Source organism: Cystoisospora suis, assembly GCF_002600585.1.
Source record: "Cystoisospora suis strain Wien I chromosome Unknown contig_3030, whole genome shotgun sequence".
Classification (NCBI taxonomy): Eukaryota; Apicomplexa; class Conoidasida; order Eucoccidiorida; family Sarcocystidae; genus Cystoisospora; species Cystoisospora suis.
The window spans coordinates 52,500-70,421 of NW_027155825.1; the positions used below are offsets into that span (position 1 = coordinate 52,500).

The 17,922-nt window shown below is 53.7% G+C and overlaps 2 protein-coding genes across 2 annotated transcripts; one reads left to right on the forward strand and one right to left on the reverse strand.

The window, feature by feature from the left end:
• Nucleotides 1-2,318: 2,318 nt before the first annotated feature.
• Nucleotides 2,319-3,328, reverse strand: CSUI_006069 (uncharacterized protein; the record flags this gene model as incomplete). Its single annotated transcript, XM_068066234.1, has 1 exon — nucleotides 2,319-3,328. A coding segment is annotated over one exon (204 nt), but the record flags the coding sequence as incomplete, so codon positions are not given.
• Nucleotides 3,329-3,478: 150 nt separating this feature from the next.
• Nucleotides 3,479-12,107, forward strand: CSUI_006070 (ice family protease p20 domain-containing protein). The gene is made up of 11 exons (XM_068066235.1): nucleotides 3,479-4,009; nucleotides 4,501-5,155; nucleotides 5,628-5,718; nucleotides 6,073-6,187; nucleotides 6,760-6,952; nucleotides 7,385-7,584; nucleotides 8,087-8,254; nucleotides 8,872-9,047; nucleotides 9,617-9,749; nucleotides 10,430-10,518; nucleotides 11,236-12,107. Exons 1-11 carry the CDS (start codon nucleotides 3,710-3,712, stop codon nucleotides 11,417-11,419), a joined length of 2,304 nt encoding a protein of 767 aa, XP_067921792.1. The 5' UTR covers nucleotides 3,479-3,709; the 3' UTR covers nucleotides 11,420-12,107.
• The last annotated feature ends 5,815 nt before the right edge of the window (nucleotides 12,108-17,922 follow it).

Below are 17,922 nucleotides of genomic sequence, written 5' to 3' on the forward strand. Positions count from 1 at the left end.
CAGATTCAGATTCACGGCCGCGGCGCCGCTCCTACTGCAGCTCTCGGCATCTTTGGCAATGTCCACGACTACTTTACACGTGACTTCAGAGTCTTTGCAGAGCAGACAGAGCTTCTCATTCTTAGACGGGAACTTGGTAATAGTCAGTTCGTTCTGCGTCCAGGTGCCCGTGACATTTAGCTTCGCTAGCAATTTTTCAGGCGTCTGTCCTGATGCACTGCATCCTCCCTCCGTGTACTCATACAATTGCGAGTCACCAGACGCGATCCGAGCCTGGGAAGGCTGAGTGCACTGAAGCAACACCGCGGGCACCACAGGCGAAACTGTAGCGAAATGCGTCCCCGTATCACACTGCGCCGTGTGCTTTTCCGCATAGCACAAGGCAGTCCGCACAACCAGCAACGTCCCGAGAACGAAGATCAGCTGTTCCCGCCCCCCTGCCATGTTCGCGTCCGGTACTGACGATGACTGCGAGGTCGGGTGTGCAGAAGTAGGCAGCAGAGTAGGGGCCAATCGAATCAAGGCAACTGGGGCCTGTAGCTCCCACAGCGAGTAAGGAAAATCCGAGGCAACGCTCGAGCGAGCAAGCGACTGAAATATGAGACTGCCGTCTGGACCTGTCGGCACGTTGGGAATTTTCACAGTGGGGCCGCCCCGCCGCCGAACACGCTGTACTGGCGCAGTAGCATTGCATTCTCCTGTAACAAACTTGCATCCACCAGTGCCTCGATTTCGTACCAGGAATGTGAAAACCCCGGACACGGCTGTCACCGCTTTTCCTCCTCGTTAGTCCTCAGCCAGCTCAACCTAGGCCTCCGTCACCGGTGTTGAATAACTCGCGACACAGAGAGTTCCAGTGTGCAAGTTTCGCCGTGTGGGGGGTCTCCATCTCACTCGTGGCGCTTTAAAGGCTCTGGCTAGACGGTTGACTGTCCTCCCCTGACTATCGGCAAGGTTGCAGACTTGGCGACGCGAGATACTTATGTTAGACGCAGAAGTCCTTAGCAAGACGGTCCAGTAGATAAAACACTGAAGCACCCTTGCGCAGTCTGGCCTTCACCGGCGCTCGACAGCCCCGCGCAGGGACACCGCATGCTAGAGTCAGCCCGCAGTCCTTGCCGGTGGAGCTCATGAGCGAAGCATAGCTTTTTCCCGGGAGTTGCCCCAAGGGGAAATAAACCTCAGTGTTTTCCCTGGGAAAGCGGAGGTTGCCTGCGGTGACACAGGACTATCAGAGGGCCGTCCCCGTGGCCGTTCCACCTGGACGTTACTTGTTATACTGTCGTAGAGGGAGCAATGAGAAGATCAGATAAACATAAGGAGTTTCCGGCGTCGACGCGGCCTGTTGGAGTAGGGGAAGTAGGTTCAACAGCTACTCACAGGAGTATTGTTTTCCTTCAGATATCGTGTCACCTGCATTAACACGCTCAGTGACTCTCCCTCCGGGGAGCTACACACTGAGCGTCTCAGTGCAGACACCACCAGTGGTCCTCACGGAACAAACGCTTCGTCTCTTCCCGGAGGTAGCTGGAGGTACACTTAACCCTTTCTCGTTCTTCCTCTCTGCGCGGCGCAAGGGTTTGTACCTGATTCGTTTCCGTGGTCGTCTGTGGTAAAAGGGCACGCCTGTACTCCCTATCCTGCAGAATTCCACTACGTTACAGGCTCCGTGCCCCTGCGGCCAGCTGCCGTACGTGGCTGCATTGAGTCCGTCCCCTTAGGGCCGCTCCGAGAGATATTTGTATCGTCGAGCCGTGGGCTGCCCATGGCCCGGCAGCGCGCACCGCTACTGGACAGCACGTGTTCAGCGGCTGTGTCGCTGCCAGCGAGTGGTGTGTGTGGCGGTAGCTTGCTGTTGACCGTCACATGCTGACGTGTCGCGCTGTATGCGCAGGGGCCTGTTGCGTAGCGCACTGCTGGAGCGGAACACAGCAGACAGGATGTACCTGCTGGGACTAAACTCGGTAACTCCAGAATTCCCTGTTCGTGTGGACAGCTTCGCACAACAGAGATTACAAAGCAGGCTCCTTCCTGAGTCGCGCTTGGACATCCTCCCTACGCAAAGAACGGGCGGGTTGCTCCGAGCCGCCCGTTCCGGCAGATGCCTGGTTGCAGAAGACTGACGGCGTCCTAGTTAAAGTCCTGGCTTGTCAGCTTCACCACAGTGGGTAGACCAAAACTACCACGACCCAAGAAGGCCCGCGAAGAAAGGAACTCGTCCTTTTGCGTTTGACTAACCTTCTGCCGTCGCGCAGAACCCGCCGGCCAACGAACACACCTAGTTCCTTTCCAGGCTGACTGACCTCGTCTAGCGTTTGTTCTCCAGAATGGCACAATCCGGCTCGTCATGAAAAATGAGAACGACACGGGGAGACGATGGGGTTCAACCCCTCGGCGCATCAGGTCACTGTGTACCTGTTACAACACCACACCCCCGCCCCCGGCGTGCGCGTTATCAGACTAGCCGTCTGGCCACTACATCAGTAGACAGACGCCATGCCAGGGGACTGCCGGACTTCTCCCTCACCTCAGCATTAAGACTTACTCCTTCAAGATCCCCCATTCTTCCTAGCAGGCAGGTCGCGCACTTAGCACCTCGGTATGAGCTCTGCAAAACCCTGTACCTCTATGTTGTAGAAACCTGTTGTCGTGCCTTTTCCCCCCTGTTTATTTCTCTCCTTTTCAGTATCAGCAGCACACAATGCCTGCAGTCCAACTCAACTAGCCACAAGCGAGACAAAGAAAAAGCGTGCAATGCGAGGTAGGACAACTGAACTGTCTTCGGAGAATTCACAGGAGAATGCTACTAAAGGAACTTCTCCTCTCCAGAGAAGAGGAAGTGAGCTTCAAACAGTCCTCAGTCAGGCCACGTTCAGGTAAATGCACTCGTGTTGTGGAGGACAAGAAGATTGCTAACGACGCCCTCAAAACCAGTCTGCTCTGCGCTTCGCTTTGCATTCTGCTAACGCCCCCGCACAGCTGCGCCTGAGCGAACGAGGTGAAGTACGTTGCCGAGTGCCCCAGGTGAAAAGAGCGGGAAACTGCGATCTCAGAGCGTCGACATGTAGCAACGCTAACTGCTGCCAATGTCAGTCTTGGTTCGTGGGGGTTTAATTACTCGATCACTTCTTCGTCCGGGAGCTCGGTTTTCCGCCGCCAGCCAGGAACTCGGACGCTGAGCACGGATCGGACTGTCCCTGACGTCCTCCTTCTTCCGGAGTAATGCACAGCATCTTTGCTACAGTACCGAATTCCATCCCTACAGAGTCTGGCACTTGTTCTTCTTCCGCCGTTGTCGTGTTCTGGTGCTTTCTTGGCGATGGCTCGCCACGTCCCGACGACCCAGCCGCCGGAGACACGTGCTTGAACAGCTTTCTTTTTAGTGGACATGCAGTTCTTTCATGCACAGCACAAACGGCTCGAATCCGTTGCGGCTTTTCTCATTCTCTCCCTCGAGACCGCATCTGTTATACGATCGGACAGCGGTTTGGCCCCAAATCTTGTTTGCCTTGTTTGTTCATTTTCAATGGTGGCATTCCCGGAGAGTGCTCGCCCGAATTGCTCTTCCGTGCGCCCTTCTCGGGAAGCTGCTTTCCTCGTCTCATTCGTCTCCGGTTAGTGAAATTCTTTGACGCGACGTTCCTGAACATTCTCTCTGGTTCCCTTTTGGCTCTCCTTGCTTCAGTGTTCCTCTCATCTCGCAGCAAAGATGTCTCATGTAAAGTCACGTCTATCTATCATCATCCAGAGGGTTGAAGGCCTTACAGGGTCCGGCGTCGGATCTCACGGTTTCTATGTGAAGTTTCGATGGCGAGGGGAGAAGTTCAAGACGGAAGCAAAGAAGAAAACAGCAGGAGGGAGGGTGGATTTTGGGCCAGCTTACAAGTTCCTCCTTCCATATGACAGGAATTCCGACTCACCAGTTCTCACAATTGAACTGTGGACGTCTGCCGCTTTTTCTCATAAGAAAGTTGCTGAAGCGACTGTAGATTTGACGCGTATATCCTTTGTAAGTCCGCAAGGCTTTCTCAAATATTGTGTGTGGCCGACGCTGCCCCTGTTGCACCATGAAAAACGTGTGTGTTGCCATACTATCTACTTCTTTCCGTGCTCCTCTCTGGGGTGTTTTATCTGAAACCCTCCCAGCGAAAGGCTCTTTCTTCAAGAGTGTCTCAAGCGGCAGCTCTACCGGCCTTTTTTCGCTGTCGCTGAAAGGACCACTAGCGACCTTCATTATCACTGTCTCGGGATTTCAGCGCGTATATATACATATTTAGGTGCGTGAGTCCGTACGTACGTGTCAAGACAGTTACCATTCTCATGCGCGCGTCGATGTTCCCTGTACATGATCACGGTTCTCGTGGATGTGACAATGGGGCATGGCGTTCAGTGTACGTTTCCACGTCCGCAGTGATTCATCACGCTGGGGTCCTAGTGTTGTTTTTGAACAATTGAGAGAGGTGCCTGCTTGTTCTGTGCAATTGTTTGGTACTCGTTCAGGGCGTGCAGGCAGATAATTTTCAGTACCCTTTCACTGCCACTGGCGGGAAGGATTTGGGGCCGTCCCCATCTCTCGTCCTCTCTCTTCAGCTCCAGGCGTTCGATGAGCAAGCAAGCCGCCAGGAGATTCAACGGCGCCTCCAGCAGCATGCGGAGGAACAGCAACAGAAAGCGCAGATTGAAGCGCAGCAGGCGCGTCTAGAAAGACAGCTGTTGAACGGGGAAGTCCCGGCCTCTTCTTCTCAGTCGTCAGCTCCTCCCCAGCCCCCAAACCAACCACCACCAGCTTATCACCCCCCTCCAGTCAACTACTACGGCAACCAACAGAATTACTCACATCCTCCTCCTGCGCATCCTTACGCCAACCCTCCTCATTCCAATCCGTATTGCCCCCCCCCTCAAATGGCGTGTGGTGGTCAGTCTTGCCCAAATGGAGCTCCGGCTGGTCCGCCTCACATGTACCCCCAAGGAAATGGTCCATATATGGCGAATGGCTACCCGTCGCCTCCCCCAGGAGGGGGGTTCCAGGGGGGATATGGTGGACCGGGACCCTATGGACATCCACCTCAGCCTCCTTATGGGGGGTGGGCGGCGCCTCAGCAACCTGGGTGTGTGGTGATCCCACCGGAGGCACCCCCTCCTAAAGTACAGCAAGGTAGGGTTTCTGCTGGTTAGCTTGCTTTGCCTGATGTTGACTCAGCTTGCTTGCAAAGCCCGGTTTATGTAGTCTGGTACCCTGTCGATGTTCGCGTGTGGACGTCCTCGCTCGTCTATCTCGATGTGGCAGGAGTAATGGTCAGAGTTTCATCACGAGCGGCATGGTGTCTCCTTCGCGCAGGGGCGTTTAACAAGCCTCATGTATGATATACGTAGCGCTCGCTGTGACGTGACTAGACTCGGTAACCTAAGGACATAGAAGGAGCTTTTGATTGGAAAACTCTTGCCACCTTTGTGCGCCGGTCTGTGGTTCTCTTCCTCGTTGAGCCCTTGGCTCTTACCGCGCAGCCCACATACTCCACATGCACTACATGGCGAAACAGAAATTCCCGCAGGTGCGTATGGATTTGTGGTTTAGCCTGATTGAGACGCGAAACCTTACAGAAGTTTTCTGCTCTCTTCTGTTTCAGCTACGCTGACGCCATCGGGTCACTGGAAAGAAGAAGACATCAAGTACATTAAGAACATCCTCCCTCAATGCTCGCGGAAGGAAATTGAAGAGTAAGAGTCGCAAGAGTCGTTCTGGGTTGCTGACCGGTCACGGGAGGCGTTTGTTCTGGGGGTTTTCTGGATTCGTAGCAAGGCGTTACTGTCTTGAAATCAACAGTGAAATTGCGTCTGCGGAGCGGGAGAGATCAAGCGACTTGCGGGTTGCTCCACCGAGGACACGGAATCATGGCAAGGCATTTTTGCGCCTCATAAGAGAATGTTTTCTTAGCCTCCGTGCATAGCCGGTTGAATGCGACAGAATGTATCGCGTTTTTTCGCAGTCCCTTCAGTGTCGTAGTTCGTTCAGGCATAGGCACGTACAATGCTGATGGGTTGTGGACGTCTTCGGTTCCTTTGGTGCCGCAGAGCATTGACGGAGGGGAAGGGGGACCGCGAGAAAGCCGTCGATATCCTCTTGAAGAAGCTCGTGGCACATGCAGTTGAGGAAAATGGGTCTCAAGTCCATGCCCTCGAGCAGCAGGTAGGTTTCCTGTGCCGGACACTTGTTTACGGTAATTTCTTGTCTCCCCAGCTGTCGTGTGCGAAGCATTATTTTGACGTTCTGCTCTATTCATTCAGAGTAAACCTTAGATATACTCACAACGGGACGAGGAATTACTTGCAAATACTTCATTCACCGGCTTTGTTGTCTCGACTACCTTCAACGGTTGGACGTCGGCTAGTTGAATGAGGCGACCGGACGTAGACATGACGAGGCAGTTTGTGAGGCTCGTCTATTCGCGTATCCACGTATTGGGTGCTTTTTTGAATTGGGTTGCTCTGGCCACTGGTGTCTGTGTAGTAAAAAGGCTTATAGCTCTTGCATAGGTGGGGTGTTTGCGACTCGTCTTGGCACCTGATGTTGGACTTGACAGCGGTGTGATGGAGATTTCCGTGTTACGGAGTCAAGAAACGCCTGTTGCACCCAAGCCTACGATACTTCTCCAAAGACTAAGTACCGTCTGAAGAAGTCGCTAGCTAGATACTTCTTGTCTTGCAACTGTCGTGACTTCATACACCTTTCTTCAACCTGTCTGCTGTGCGGAATCTCAGGCCGAGCAGGCGCCAGAACCCCAAGTCTCGTGGACACACTATTCTACTCAGCCGGCCGCGCAGTATTACGGTCCTGTTGTCCCCGCTCAGCCTCAAGTGATGCCTCCTCAGCATTTTGGCTTCACACCTGCTCCCATGTACGCCCAGGTTGGCAAAGTTCCTCCTTCCGGTGAGGATTGTTCCACTTGGTACCGTAAGCAGCCCGGAGTGTAGTTGTAACCGGTCTAGTTCCGTATTTGAGTCTGCTTGTGGATGTGCTTCAAAAAAAAAGTGTCTCTTATGTACATCTCAGTACAGGCTAGTTATGTATGAGAATGGCTGGCTCTTTCATTGTTGCTCGGCTCAATCTTCGACGCTTCCGTGCGGGCTACTGTTCATTTGGTGCTGGTCTGTATGGTCGCGTATGTGTTACTGCAATCCACTTGTTGTGTTCGACTATATTCCAGTGATGGCTCCGTTTCCAGGGATGAAAGAAGCAACAATGCACCGCAAACGTGGACTGTTTGTAAGAGTGAGTAGGTCTGCGTCTTCACGTCTATACACAACTCAGTCTCTTGAATGTTGCCGGAGCAACGAGACAGGGACCGTGTTTGATGTGTGTCATGAATTGGCTTGTCCTTTATAGGTCGAAGAAAGGCCTTGCTGATAGGCATCAACTACCGAGGCACCCGCGCAGAGCTTCGAGGATGTGTAAACGATGTCTACCGAATGAAGAACCTCCTGTGTTCTGTTTACGGCTTTCATGATTCCAGCACAACAGTGGTCACACTGACAGATGACAATCCTGATATGTTATATAGACCAACGAGAAACAACATTTTAAAAGTACGTCTGAGATCTCCGCCCGTGTCTGTGTCCCGCTTGGAAGCACTTCTGGAAGGTTGCGCACCAACAAAATTCTTGTGACGTCTGCCTTTTGCAATATAATGTCTTTGTAACCTGCGCGGTGTCGGGTGACGCATAGGTCCATATATGTAGATTTAGATCTCTTTGCGTGGCCAAGTCGCGAGGAGGGCCGCAGAGGTGCTGTTTTTTTCCGAAAGGGGCGCGAAGTCAAGCGTAAGGCTGTGTCTGTGTAAGAGACTGCTTGAGTGTGCAGAGCCCACTTGGGTACGAGGAAGCAGCTTATAGCTGTAGGCATGCGTCTTCTTTCTTAGTATCAGTAAACCTGTACGTACCCTGTATTAAACAGGTATGTCGTAGGTGGCAGTTTCCGCCTTCTTTTGTAGCTGCCTCTGAGTAACCATGTCTGGCTATGTGTAAGGTGGGCATATACTGGTTGTGTGTTGGCATACCAGTGGGATGATTTTTGTATCTGTCCGCTCAGGCGGCTCGATGGCTAACAATTGACAACCGCCCGGGAGACTCTCTGTTCTTCCACTACTCCGGTCATGGTGGTCGTCAAATTGACCGGAGCGGGATCGAAGAGGATGGGTATGATGAAACGATTCTCCCTCTCGACTTTGAAACTGCAGGACAGATTGTAGACGATGAGGTAAGCAAGTTTTTGTCGAGAGGAGTGAGTGCTCAGACAAGTGATATTGTCCTCGTGGTTGCTGGTCGTCGTGAGAGCTCTTCAGTCACGCGTACTCATGCGAGAACTTTGAAAAAGCGCGTGACTGCGTAGCTATGGTCCTTCGCTCGCCCCATGCCAGATAGAGCGGGACGTATGAGGCCCAACGGAGGCGAGATGCTTCGCCTTCACACGGACAGAGAGTTCCTCTCGGAGGCTGAGTAGCGACTGAGCGGCAGATGAGGCGCTCAGATTCAGCTATCATCGTGGCTGTACGATAGTTGGTGTCGGTGTGGTCCTTCTGCACATCGTTGATTGCCTTCTACGGTATATGTGTAGACACGGAGACCTGTATGCTGTCTTTGAGTGGGTTGGGCTTCACTTTTTGTCATACAAACTTGCTCTCCTGTGTATCTGAAAGCGTTCCAAGCAAGAGGTACGTGTTGCTACTTCACCTGTCATACATCAGGATTGATTGACATAGGCAGTCTTTACGGGAAGTTTTCGATGTTTTACATAGATGCGAGGCTGTGTCTGTAAACGAAGTTCATCAACTTCTTTGCTTTGTTCTCGGTTTGGATGGTGCCCATCTCTCTCAGCTGCACGCGTTTCTAGTTCAGCCTCTACAGAATGGCTGTCGCCTGACAGCTGTTATGGATTGCTGCCACAGTGGTACAGGGCTTGACTTACCCTTCACATGGAATACTCCGAAGTGGCGCTGGGATGAGGAGGTTAATCCTTTCTATGTTCTTGGCGATGTCCAGATGTTTTCCGGGTAAACCTACTCTTTCGAACGCTCAAGTAGATACGTATTTCTGGCGAAGTGCTCACGGGGTGTGACGTGTTTCTTTACACGAAGGAGCTGATCAGTTCATGGATCTTGAACGTGCGCCTATAGAGGCCTACTGAGATAGGAATCTCCGGGAGGTGGATCAATGCGTCTAGGCGAGGGCGAGGGACTAGGTTCTTTGGTAAGGCGGGCCAACATTCAAGGGAAGGCAGCGCCCGGTTAGGGCTTCTCAGTTAGTCTAACTGCTTGTGTATCCTAGAGGAGGGCCTACAAGAGTTTGTACGTTGGTAAGCGATACAAGTCGTGTTGGCGAAAGTTGCTCAACGTTTTTTGCCATCCGTCGGTGTAGAAGCGGAGGGCGAACACGGCGGCCCGCAGATGATTCTGTCACCTGTGTCGGGGGGGCGTGTTCCACAGTCTCGAGGCGTATATCGCTTTTTGATATGTTAACTCCGGAGGGACGAGGAGAAGCGCAAAGGTCTTCTTATAAGGCGGGAAGGTCGCAGGCGCGTTGCAACCTGCTTCGGGTGCTTGTGATTGCCTCTCTCATTCAGATGTGAAGACGATCAGACATCAGCAGATCTGGCGGGACATGAAGATCGTGCGCCCGGAGGAGCGATGACAACAGCCTTTATTTCAGTTCTAACTGCCAGGCCGTTTGGTCATTCGTACCCGTCTCTCATGCAGGTATGGGTAGGGCAAAGTATCCGACACGGGGAACTGTTTCTTTCTACTGTTGCTGCTCTCCTTCATGGCTGGTCTACAACCGAGGCTGGCGCTGCCGAGCAATCGCTGTCGGGATGGTGTTACCAGATATTCACTAGGCATGGGAAGTAATTATAGTCATCAACTTCGTAGTCTGCGCTTCATCTGCTTATCAAGATAGGTCCAGCTCGGTTGTTAGTTAGTCCTCAAGTGACTCCTTCTATGCATCTCGCGTGTGCGCCTCGCTTCCCTCAACGGTTTGGCAAGGCCAAAAGTGGACAACAGACGCCTCCGTCGGACAATGACGGCGGAGGTGTTCTGTCGGGTTTTTTTAGCAGTGTAGCTCGTGCTCGTATAGGCAAGTTCTCACTCGTTGACGGTCCCCGGGGCGGTGAAGGATACACAGAGCCAAGGCCCTAATGGAGTCGTTGCAGCCCACAGAAAATCAGTTCATTGCATGCCTTTGTATTTACCGTTTTACTAGTCGTAACGCCGTCGTGGTTTCTGAGGCAATTACGCGTGTAGAGGGGATTTTCTCTCTGCTCAGCGCGTCTTCAGCAGCGCCGTATGCGGAACGGCAGTCGTAGTTAGCTTAATCAGACTTATACTGAAGGAGAGGAATGTCTACCGGAGTGTCAGTGCTTTGCACTTTCCTCTTCTAGGGTTTAACAGACAGCATGGTGGCCAGAGGCTTGTCGCAGCGGCCGCAGCTGACGTCTTCTCAAAAATTTGATTTCAATCGGCCTTTCAAGTAAGGAGATTTGTTTACGTACGAGTGGTGGACTTCTATCAGAACTGCTTAGCATGCCCCGGTAGGCGGGGTACTTTCCGCGCTACACAAGTCACCGCAATCGAGGCCACGAGGGCAAATACCAAGAGGCCGCCGTTAAGCAACGCAGTCAATTTTGCGCCATACACCCGTTAGGCGTTAGGATGCCCACCTGGACTCAGCAAAGAGATAGAGGTGAAGTTGCTTTTCCCCGGGAGACGTGTATTGGCCTGTACTGGCATCCTCGCAGCTTTGTCGGTGCAGACGTGTTGGCAAAGAGCGTAAGCATAGGGCAGGCCTTTCTCAGTTTCCCGAGCGTCACGGGGTGTCATTCTGTATCAATGGCAGATCATGGGATCTGGAGCAAGGTGGCGGGAGAGAAAAGGATGTAATAGTTCTGTCGAGTACCTGAGGCCACAGAGCGTTCAAACAGAGTTTACTTCATTGCTTTTTGTCACCCGTGTCTCTCTTACGTATCAGAACAACAACACATCCTGGCATGGTTCGAAACAGAGATCCTCGGGAAAGACTGTGTGTACGTCCCATCCTGTGTTTTTCTTTCACAGTTGTGCCGAGCTCCTGCGTTGCTTGTGTATTTCGCCACGAGAAAGGTGTTTTTCAGTCCGTCCCTTCTACGCGTCGTTCTTCTCGTGAGTAGACACTTCTTCCTTCCTTTGTCTTTCGTAACTGCCTCTGCAGCCTCTCTGACGTCATTCCGAACAAGAACCCAGTCCTCGGCAGACAAATCAGGCGACGGAGAAAACCCTTGCCTCCAGGAGCGGACCGTGGTCGACTTGCAGGCCCCGGTGCCGCCGATGTGATGCTTTTAGCAGGGGCTGGATTAGCGACAGGCCTTCTCGTTGGGTCGCTTCTAAGTGACTGAATGAAGTAGAGGAATGTTCCCGAGATGGGAGAGGGAGAGGCGGCTGCACGGCCAGAGAGCCGAGGGCGGGTGTTGACGAAATATGGGGACAATTGGAAAGAGGTTACACAGAAGGGACAGAAAGGTAAACAGAAAAACTAGGATCGGGCCTCGGTTGGACATTCGCAGCGCATGCCGTGAAAAGCTTCTTTCTTTCATATCGCAGTGACGAGCCGCGCCTAATGCTGCTCATAATCTCCGGTAAAATCTGTTGTTTTGCCCGAGTGGCGGAAAAATCCCCTAACTGCTGACCGTTGTGGCGTACGCACCTGGCAGACTCCCGACCGCCTCCCGTGGACATCTCCAAGGCTTTTTTCATCTTGAGAAGTCTAGCGAGGTCCCTCACGCCTAACCGTTTCAGAGCAGTTGCGAGTGGGGCGACCCGGTCACCGTCGCAGAGGCGACACTATGGAACTTATTCTGTGGTGACTGTAATGAAAGTGGTTAGAAGTGTATCTGTTCTCTTGATGGGAAAGTAGATCTCTCGTAGAAGCTAGTGTCTACTGTTTTTTTTAGGGCAAGGCAGTCAGTTCGTTGTACAAGTTGTTGTGTGCGTGCTTCCACTGCCCCAAAGCTTCAGTGGTACATATGGTCTTCTGTGTTCCAAACATCCTGTAGTTTGTTACTGGTGTGCCGCCAGAACAGAGGGTCATCAACTTGACATATGTTGAAGTCCGTCGAAGCGTCTGCCCCTTTCTGGCAAGAGAGGTCGAAGAAGCCTCGCAGATTTTGTTCCTGAACGAGGTCTTGTGCGTTATGCTCCCGCTGTCAACCTCGTTGATGCGGTGAGAGAGATGAGTTGATGGGCTTAAAAAATTCTCAGCTCATGGAAACACCATTTTCAGACCGGCAGGGGCTTCATTACTTCCGGGGGACTCAGCAGACGGGAGCAGCATCAACAGCGGTGACTGGGATGATGCAGAGCAACTGAAAAACGCCATGGCCCGGAGGTTTAGGTGAAGGGGTCCTGCAGGTGGTGCTGAAGGAGTGTGTAGTGATCATGGCATCAGCTCTCCGAGGTCTGTAAAAGCCAGATTGCACGGTGATTTCTGATTTGGGCCTCTGCGAATCCACACTCGAGGTGTCTGTCACTGTAGCCTCATGCCGGCAGCAGGCTTGGCTCCGCCGTAACGGCACGGGGGTGGCACGGCAAGGCCTGGCTCGTGCCTGTGAGCTCCCAGGGTGGAAATCCGAGACTAGACCTAGCTCCGGGGGAGCGTTAGTCACATGTGTACCACGGGCGCTTTTCTTTGGTGTGGCCGGAGTAGTACTTTAATATGTAGACTCGGGCTTCAACACCACCGGTCTTCTCTTTCTCGGCCGGCATGGTAAGCGTTGCGCTGTCGACAGTCTCTGTGAGAAGGGTCTTACCTGCTCGCACGTCCCCGCTTCGGTAACGCTCTGCACGTTTGTGAACTCATTTTTTGACTGCCCTCGACTGGGGGCCCCGCGTCAGCGACGTGTCACCTTTCAAACCAAGGGGCTTGCCTCTTGCAGCACGCAGCTCCGGATTTTGATCCACTGCCGGCCATCAAACTAACAACCTAATCAATAATTATCATCAGTTTTAATGAATTTTGCTTTATCCTATGGAGTATGGCTCAGTTGGTAGACCACTTTGTTTGCAAAAAAGAAGTCTACGGGTCAAGTCCCTAAACAGAAAGTTTGCCAACGTCCTCTGCCGAGGTTACGAAGTTTGACTTTGGGAGGTGTTTTTCACTTACTTGGCGACGGGTAACGCAGAGATGGGACGCGGCAGCAGGAGCAGTTGTGCTGCTTGCACCCCTGAAAATCTGATTGGCTTGAGAGAATGCTCAACAGCAATACTAGGAAAGCTCATAATTAGCCGCGCCAGCGAAGATAATGGATCGTGGTAGCGTCTTCTCCTCAGGGTACCGGAACTGTTCGAACCGGTTCTGGACACTTTAGGGGCCGGACCTGCAGTGTGGCTCCAGTAAGATGGCGCGGTCCCCGGCAATTCCTTTGCGTGCGTGTGCTTCATCCGTCGCCGCCAAGGGTTCCCCCAGGCTGCGGCCAGAAGAATGCATCGTCAGCGGAGCGCAGATCGTTCGAACGCTCTTCCCGAGGTCAATAAGTCAGTTTCCGTCACGGGGGGTCCCGACCTGCTGCTCCGAGACGTGTCGTGCAACGATTCACGCAACCAGCGTTTTCACAGGGGCCTGCCTCGTTTGGCACAGGGCCTTTCGGAGTCCGCTTCTGCTGCTCCACGCCGCCGACGAACGAAAACCAGCCTTTCCTCGTCGCACACGGGGAGCGTCCCGGAGTACAAGGTCTCTTCTGTGAACTGCAGTTCGAGCCATCGACGCGAGTTGGAAAATTCTTCCCCGACGTTTGCAGCGTTGCGTCAGCTCCTGACGCAAGTTATAACGTACGAAAGGTGAATGTTAGGACAGCGTGACCGAACACGCCGGTAGGAACATTCTTTTTTCTGAGAATGTGATCAGTGGTGAGAACTATTGGACTGGTGTGTCTAGGAGCAATTGTAACCCGCTGAGGACGTAGCGTCTACGGGATCAATCGTAGGCCAGTGAGTCCACTGTAAAAAAAAAAAAAAGGCTGGCATGTTTATGTTTCGAGTGCTCCAAAGCTTCATTGGCACAGCGTGACGCTGGGGGTCCGGGGTTTCGTGACTGTGTGTTACTCCCTGCCAGAACACGGGGTCACCGACTTGGCACGTGCCCTGATCCACACCCTCTGCCCGTTTTTGGCAAGAAGTACTGGGATGTAGAAGCCTATGCCCTGATCTAAGCCCTTCCTCGTTGCGGCCTCCCTGTCCATCAACTTACTGGTATGGCGAGTCAGTTCGGACACACTTGTAGATGGTCGTGGAGATTCGCTTTGGACAGAAAACGCGCGAGGTCCGGCACGAGGAACCTGATGCATTTGTTCCCGAACGGAGACTCTGGCGCCCCTTTTTTTCCGTGGTGCCAGGTACTCTGGAGAATGCTGTGTGGCTAGTGCGCCACGCCACTTGAGCGGACACCAGCATCAGCTGTCGCAATTTCGGATCTGAGCGCCTTGAAAACGCCAGAACTGTGAGACCCCCCGCATACCGCTGGGGACCTAGCCGTACGCCTTAACAACAAGAGCCTACACCTTGTAGACTGTAAACTGAAGCGCTGTTCTTAAGTCGCAATAGTCTATCGTTGCCCGGCCGGCAGGGATCCTCCGTTCTCCAAGGCGCTAGTTGCCACGAACAAGCATCCACGGATTTGTCCAAGCAGAATCGGTGGGAGGAATGCAACCCGAGCTACAGCACAGTTGGGAGTGGAAGAAAAGCTATGACTCGATGGTTCACTCGGAGAGGTTCCGCAGGCGATGACGGAGCGAGAAATCTCCGTTACCTCGGAAGCTCCCCGAGTCCAGGGGACGCCGGGTTCCACGTTGGTTTTCAATGCCAGCCTTGAGCAATCCGAAGGGCGGAAATAAAGTTGACTCAATAAAATATGCCTGGCCTTGGGAACCCAAGGCCAAGCCAGTTGCGATGCCGGCAGTTCGGTTCCCTGGCGTCCCACATCTCCGATACCGGGTGGCCTGGTGTGTCCGGCGCCCTAGTTGGGAATGCCGAGCGAACAGGCCCACGTGGCTCTCAAGAGTATCTGCGACAGGAAGGGTCGCGGCAGTTTTCTCGGTGATGGGGCTACCAAAACTTGTCCTGTTTACTCCTGCAGCGCTCCTTCCGTCGAAAGGCGACGGGTGCCCAACTGGAGTTATCACTCAGTGTCCCAAGTTTGCAAAACAAACTCGGTGGGTAACTGCATAACAGCAAGGTGAGAGCCAGCCTATAGCCAGGAGCTAGAGCGGCTGCCAAACCTCCTGGTGTTTCGTCCGTTTTACTTGAAAGCGATACAATTTAGATGAGGTACAACGCCACAGGGGGGCGTGTAGCGCAGCTGCGTAGGAGTTACTGCTGGCGTAGGGTACGCCGGCAGCGTATGATACCACACCAACAGAGAACTCGTTCTTCCGGAAGCCAAGAGTGGCTGCGGTCTTCAGTAGCCTGTTTCTGATAGCTACACGTGTCGGAGGATACCGCACAACTGCCTGGGAGAATGGATGTGATTCAGCCCCTGTCGGCCTTGCTGGCCAAAGACTGACGAACTGCCGGGCTTCCACGACAAGTACAAACTGCGTCACTGTTTGCTCCCGCGAAATCGCGGCTCTGCGCGGTGACCAGTTGCCGAACCAGTGTGAAGTCTGAAAGAAGCCTCGAACTGAAGCCTGAGGGCGATTACGCACTCTTAGTTCAATTTCTTGCTGCGCACTCCACATCTCAGATTCACTAGCGGAATCCATGGTCTCGACAGGATCGGTTCGGGCCCCGAAAGTCCAGGTCACCTTGCAAAACCGGAAACAAAGAAGGCCACTGGAGTTGTAGATTTAAGACGCTTGGTCGCAGGTCATTATGGGCTGTTAGACAAGGAACACTACTGCCAGCAATGCTGCTGTCGCAGCAGCAATTGCCCCTGTAGCTGCAGGAGAGTCAGATGTGGATGGGGGAGGACGGGTCCCGGGGACCTCGGGCTCCGGCGTTGTCAATTCTTTCCTGGGCACCGTGATGAGGACGGTGCAGGCAGTGGTCGCTGGAGACCTGAGAAACGAGCTGATTGAGGGCTCCTTGCATGTGTAGCATAGACGCTTTTCTTCTGACTGCGCGGAGTCGTACTGGAATGTGTACACGGGGCCTTTGTCTTCTTCAGCCTCAACTACCGACTTCGTGAGCCTTGCGTCTACGACTTCGCCGGTCAGAGGCGACCCCTGCTGTTCGCATTCCCCGTCTTTATTAACTTTATACACCTTTGTGAACTCGTTGTTATGAGGCTCCTCCGGGGCGGGCTCGAGTATGTGTGACTTGTCAGCACATCTGAACTTGAGAGGCTTACCCTGTTCGGCGCGAATCTCCGATTTCGGACCCGCCATTCTTCCCGGCGCACTTTTACCGCATTCTACAACAGCAGGAGTGGTGCCGCTTTCTCCGGGAGCAGCTGGCTGTCTCGGCTGTGCTCGCTGGATGTCGCCTGCTTGACGAGCTTCAATGCAGAGAAGTACGACGGCAAGGCCGGTGGCCCCCAGCAAAATGAGGGCAGCCCCGGGTCGCCAGCGGGCACAGGGTCTCATCCTGAGAAAAGCAGAAGAAGGAGCGACGTTGGGAGCGCGAGCAACTAGCAATGGCAGCGGCTCATCCGCCAGATGAACAGCCAACAAACCCTGAGCTGGGTCTCGTCTCCCGGTCACTACGGAGTTTCAACGATTAACCAACCCCGGCGCATCCGATCTGTAGCATGGCTTTCGTACTATCGTGGGGCCCCCTTCGTCGCTTCGTCCGTTCCCTCATTGGTACGCGTCAGCACTGTCTTTCGGTTTCTCCTGTCTTACCCCACAAATAATCTCCCCTGCTAAGGTGGAGATCACTAAGCGCTCAAATATCGATCATCGGCTAGTCACTGCAGAGTCTAACACGGAAGGGCTAAACTGTTGACGCAAGATTTTTCTACCCAACTGGCATTCGCCCGGCCACCGCTTACACCAGATCCGGTTTCGGACCGCATTCGGGTACCGAATACCCCAGCTTTAAGTGCTCGTGCCCCACAACGGGCGACCTCGGCGCACGCCGAAAACGACCGTTGTAGAGTTTAACGTCCGTCCACCTTGTGCGCAAGGGGGCCAGTCCGAGAAAGCCAACCCAGCGGGCTGGGTTAGAGAACTCACGACGAGGTCGCCGCGTCACAGCACAGGCGAGTCTGACCTGTTTCAGGCTTATGGAGCACTGCCTTCGGCGCAGGCTCCTCGATGCAATGTGAGACCAGCTGTCCGAATTTGCTTTCTGCCAGCACGTGCGCGCTGCCTACGATTGTTGGCTGTGTGTAGCCGATCGCGGACGAGACAGGTCCGACTAACGGAAAGTACGCATTTAACAGACGAAATCGTCTCCGGCAGCACGGCTCTCTCGTGGCAGTCTGCTTCTCCCCCGCAACCGACTGCCCCGAAGGCTGCATAGAAAAATGTGGACTATGGCACGGCCTGCCGAGTTGGCATCCCCTGTGACCTACAACGCAGCAAGAGCCCTCGAGGACCGAAGGCGTCCAACCGTATCGCCTACTTGGAGTCGCAGTGCCTTGCTTACACGCTAGTACGTAGTGACCGTGCTTGATGTAGCGAGTGCGGGCAGCTCTCTCGCACGATAGGCTGAGGACTGACGGTAACTCGGCTCACAGACTGGCTTGCAACTACTCCGCGTCCCGCTAGCACATTTCATTTAGCGCCCCTCTGAGTATTTTCTCCTGCATTCCACCTTCCTCCTGCCACGCAGTGGCGAAGTCCGGGCAGGGTCCGCTCTAAGGGCTTGGTCCGTCGTATGTGACCCGCGGCCATTTCTACCCATCCGGAAGGCGCTTTTTCGAGTTTAGTGACGCGCTGTGCATGCACCCTTGACAACCTGCACG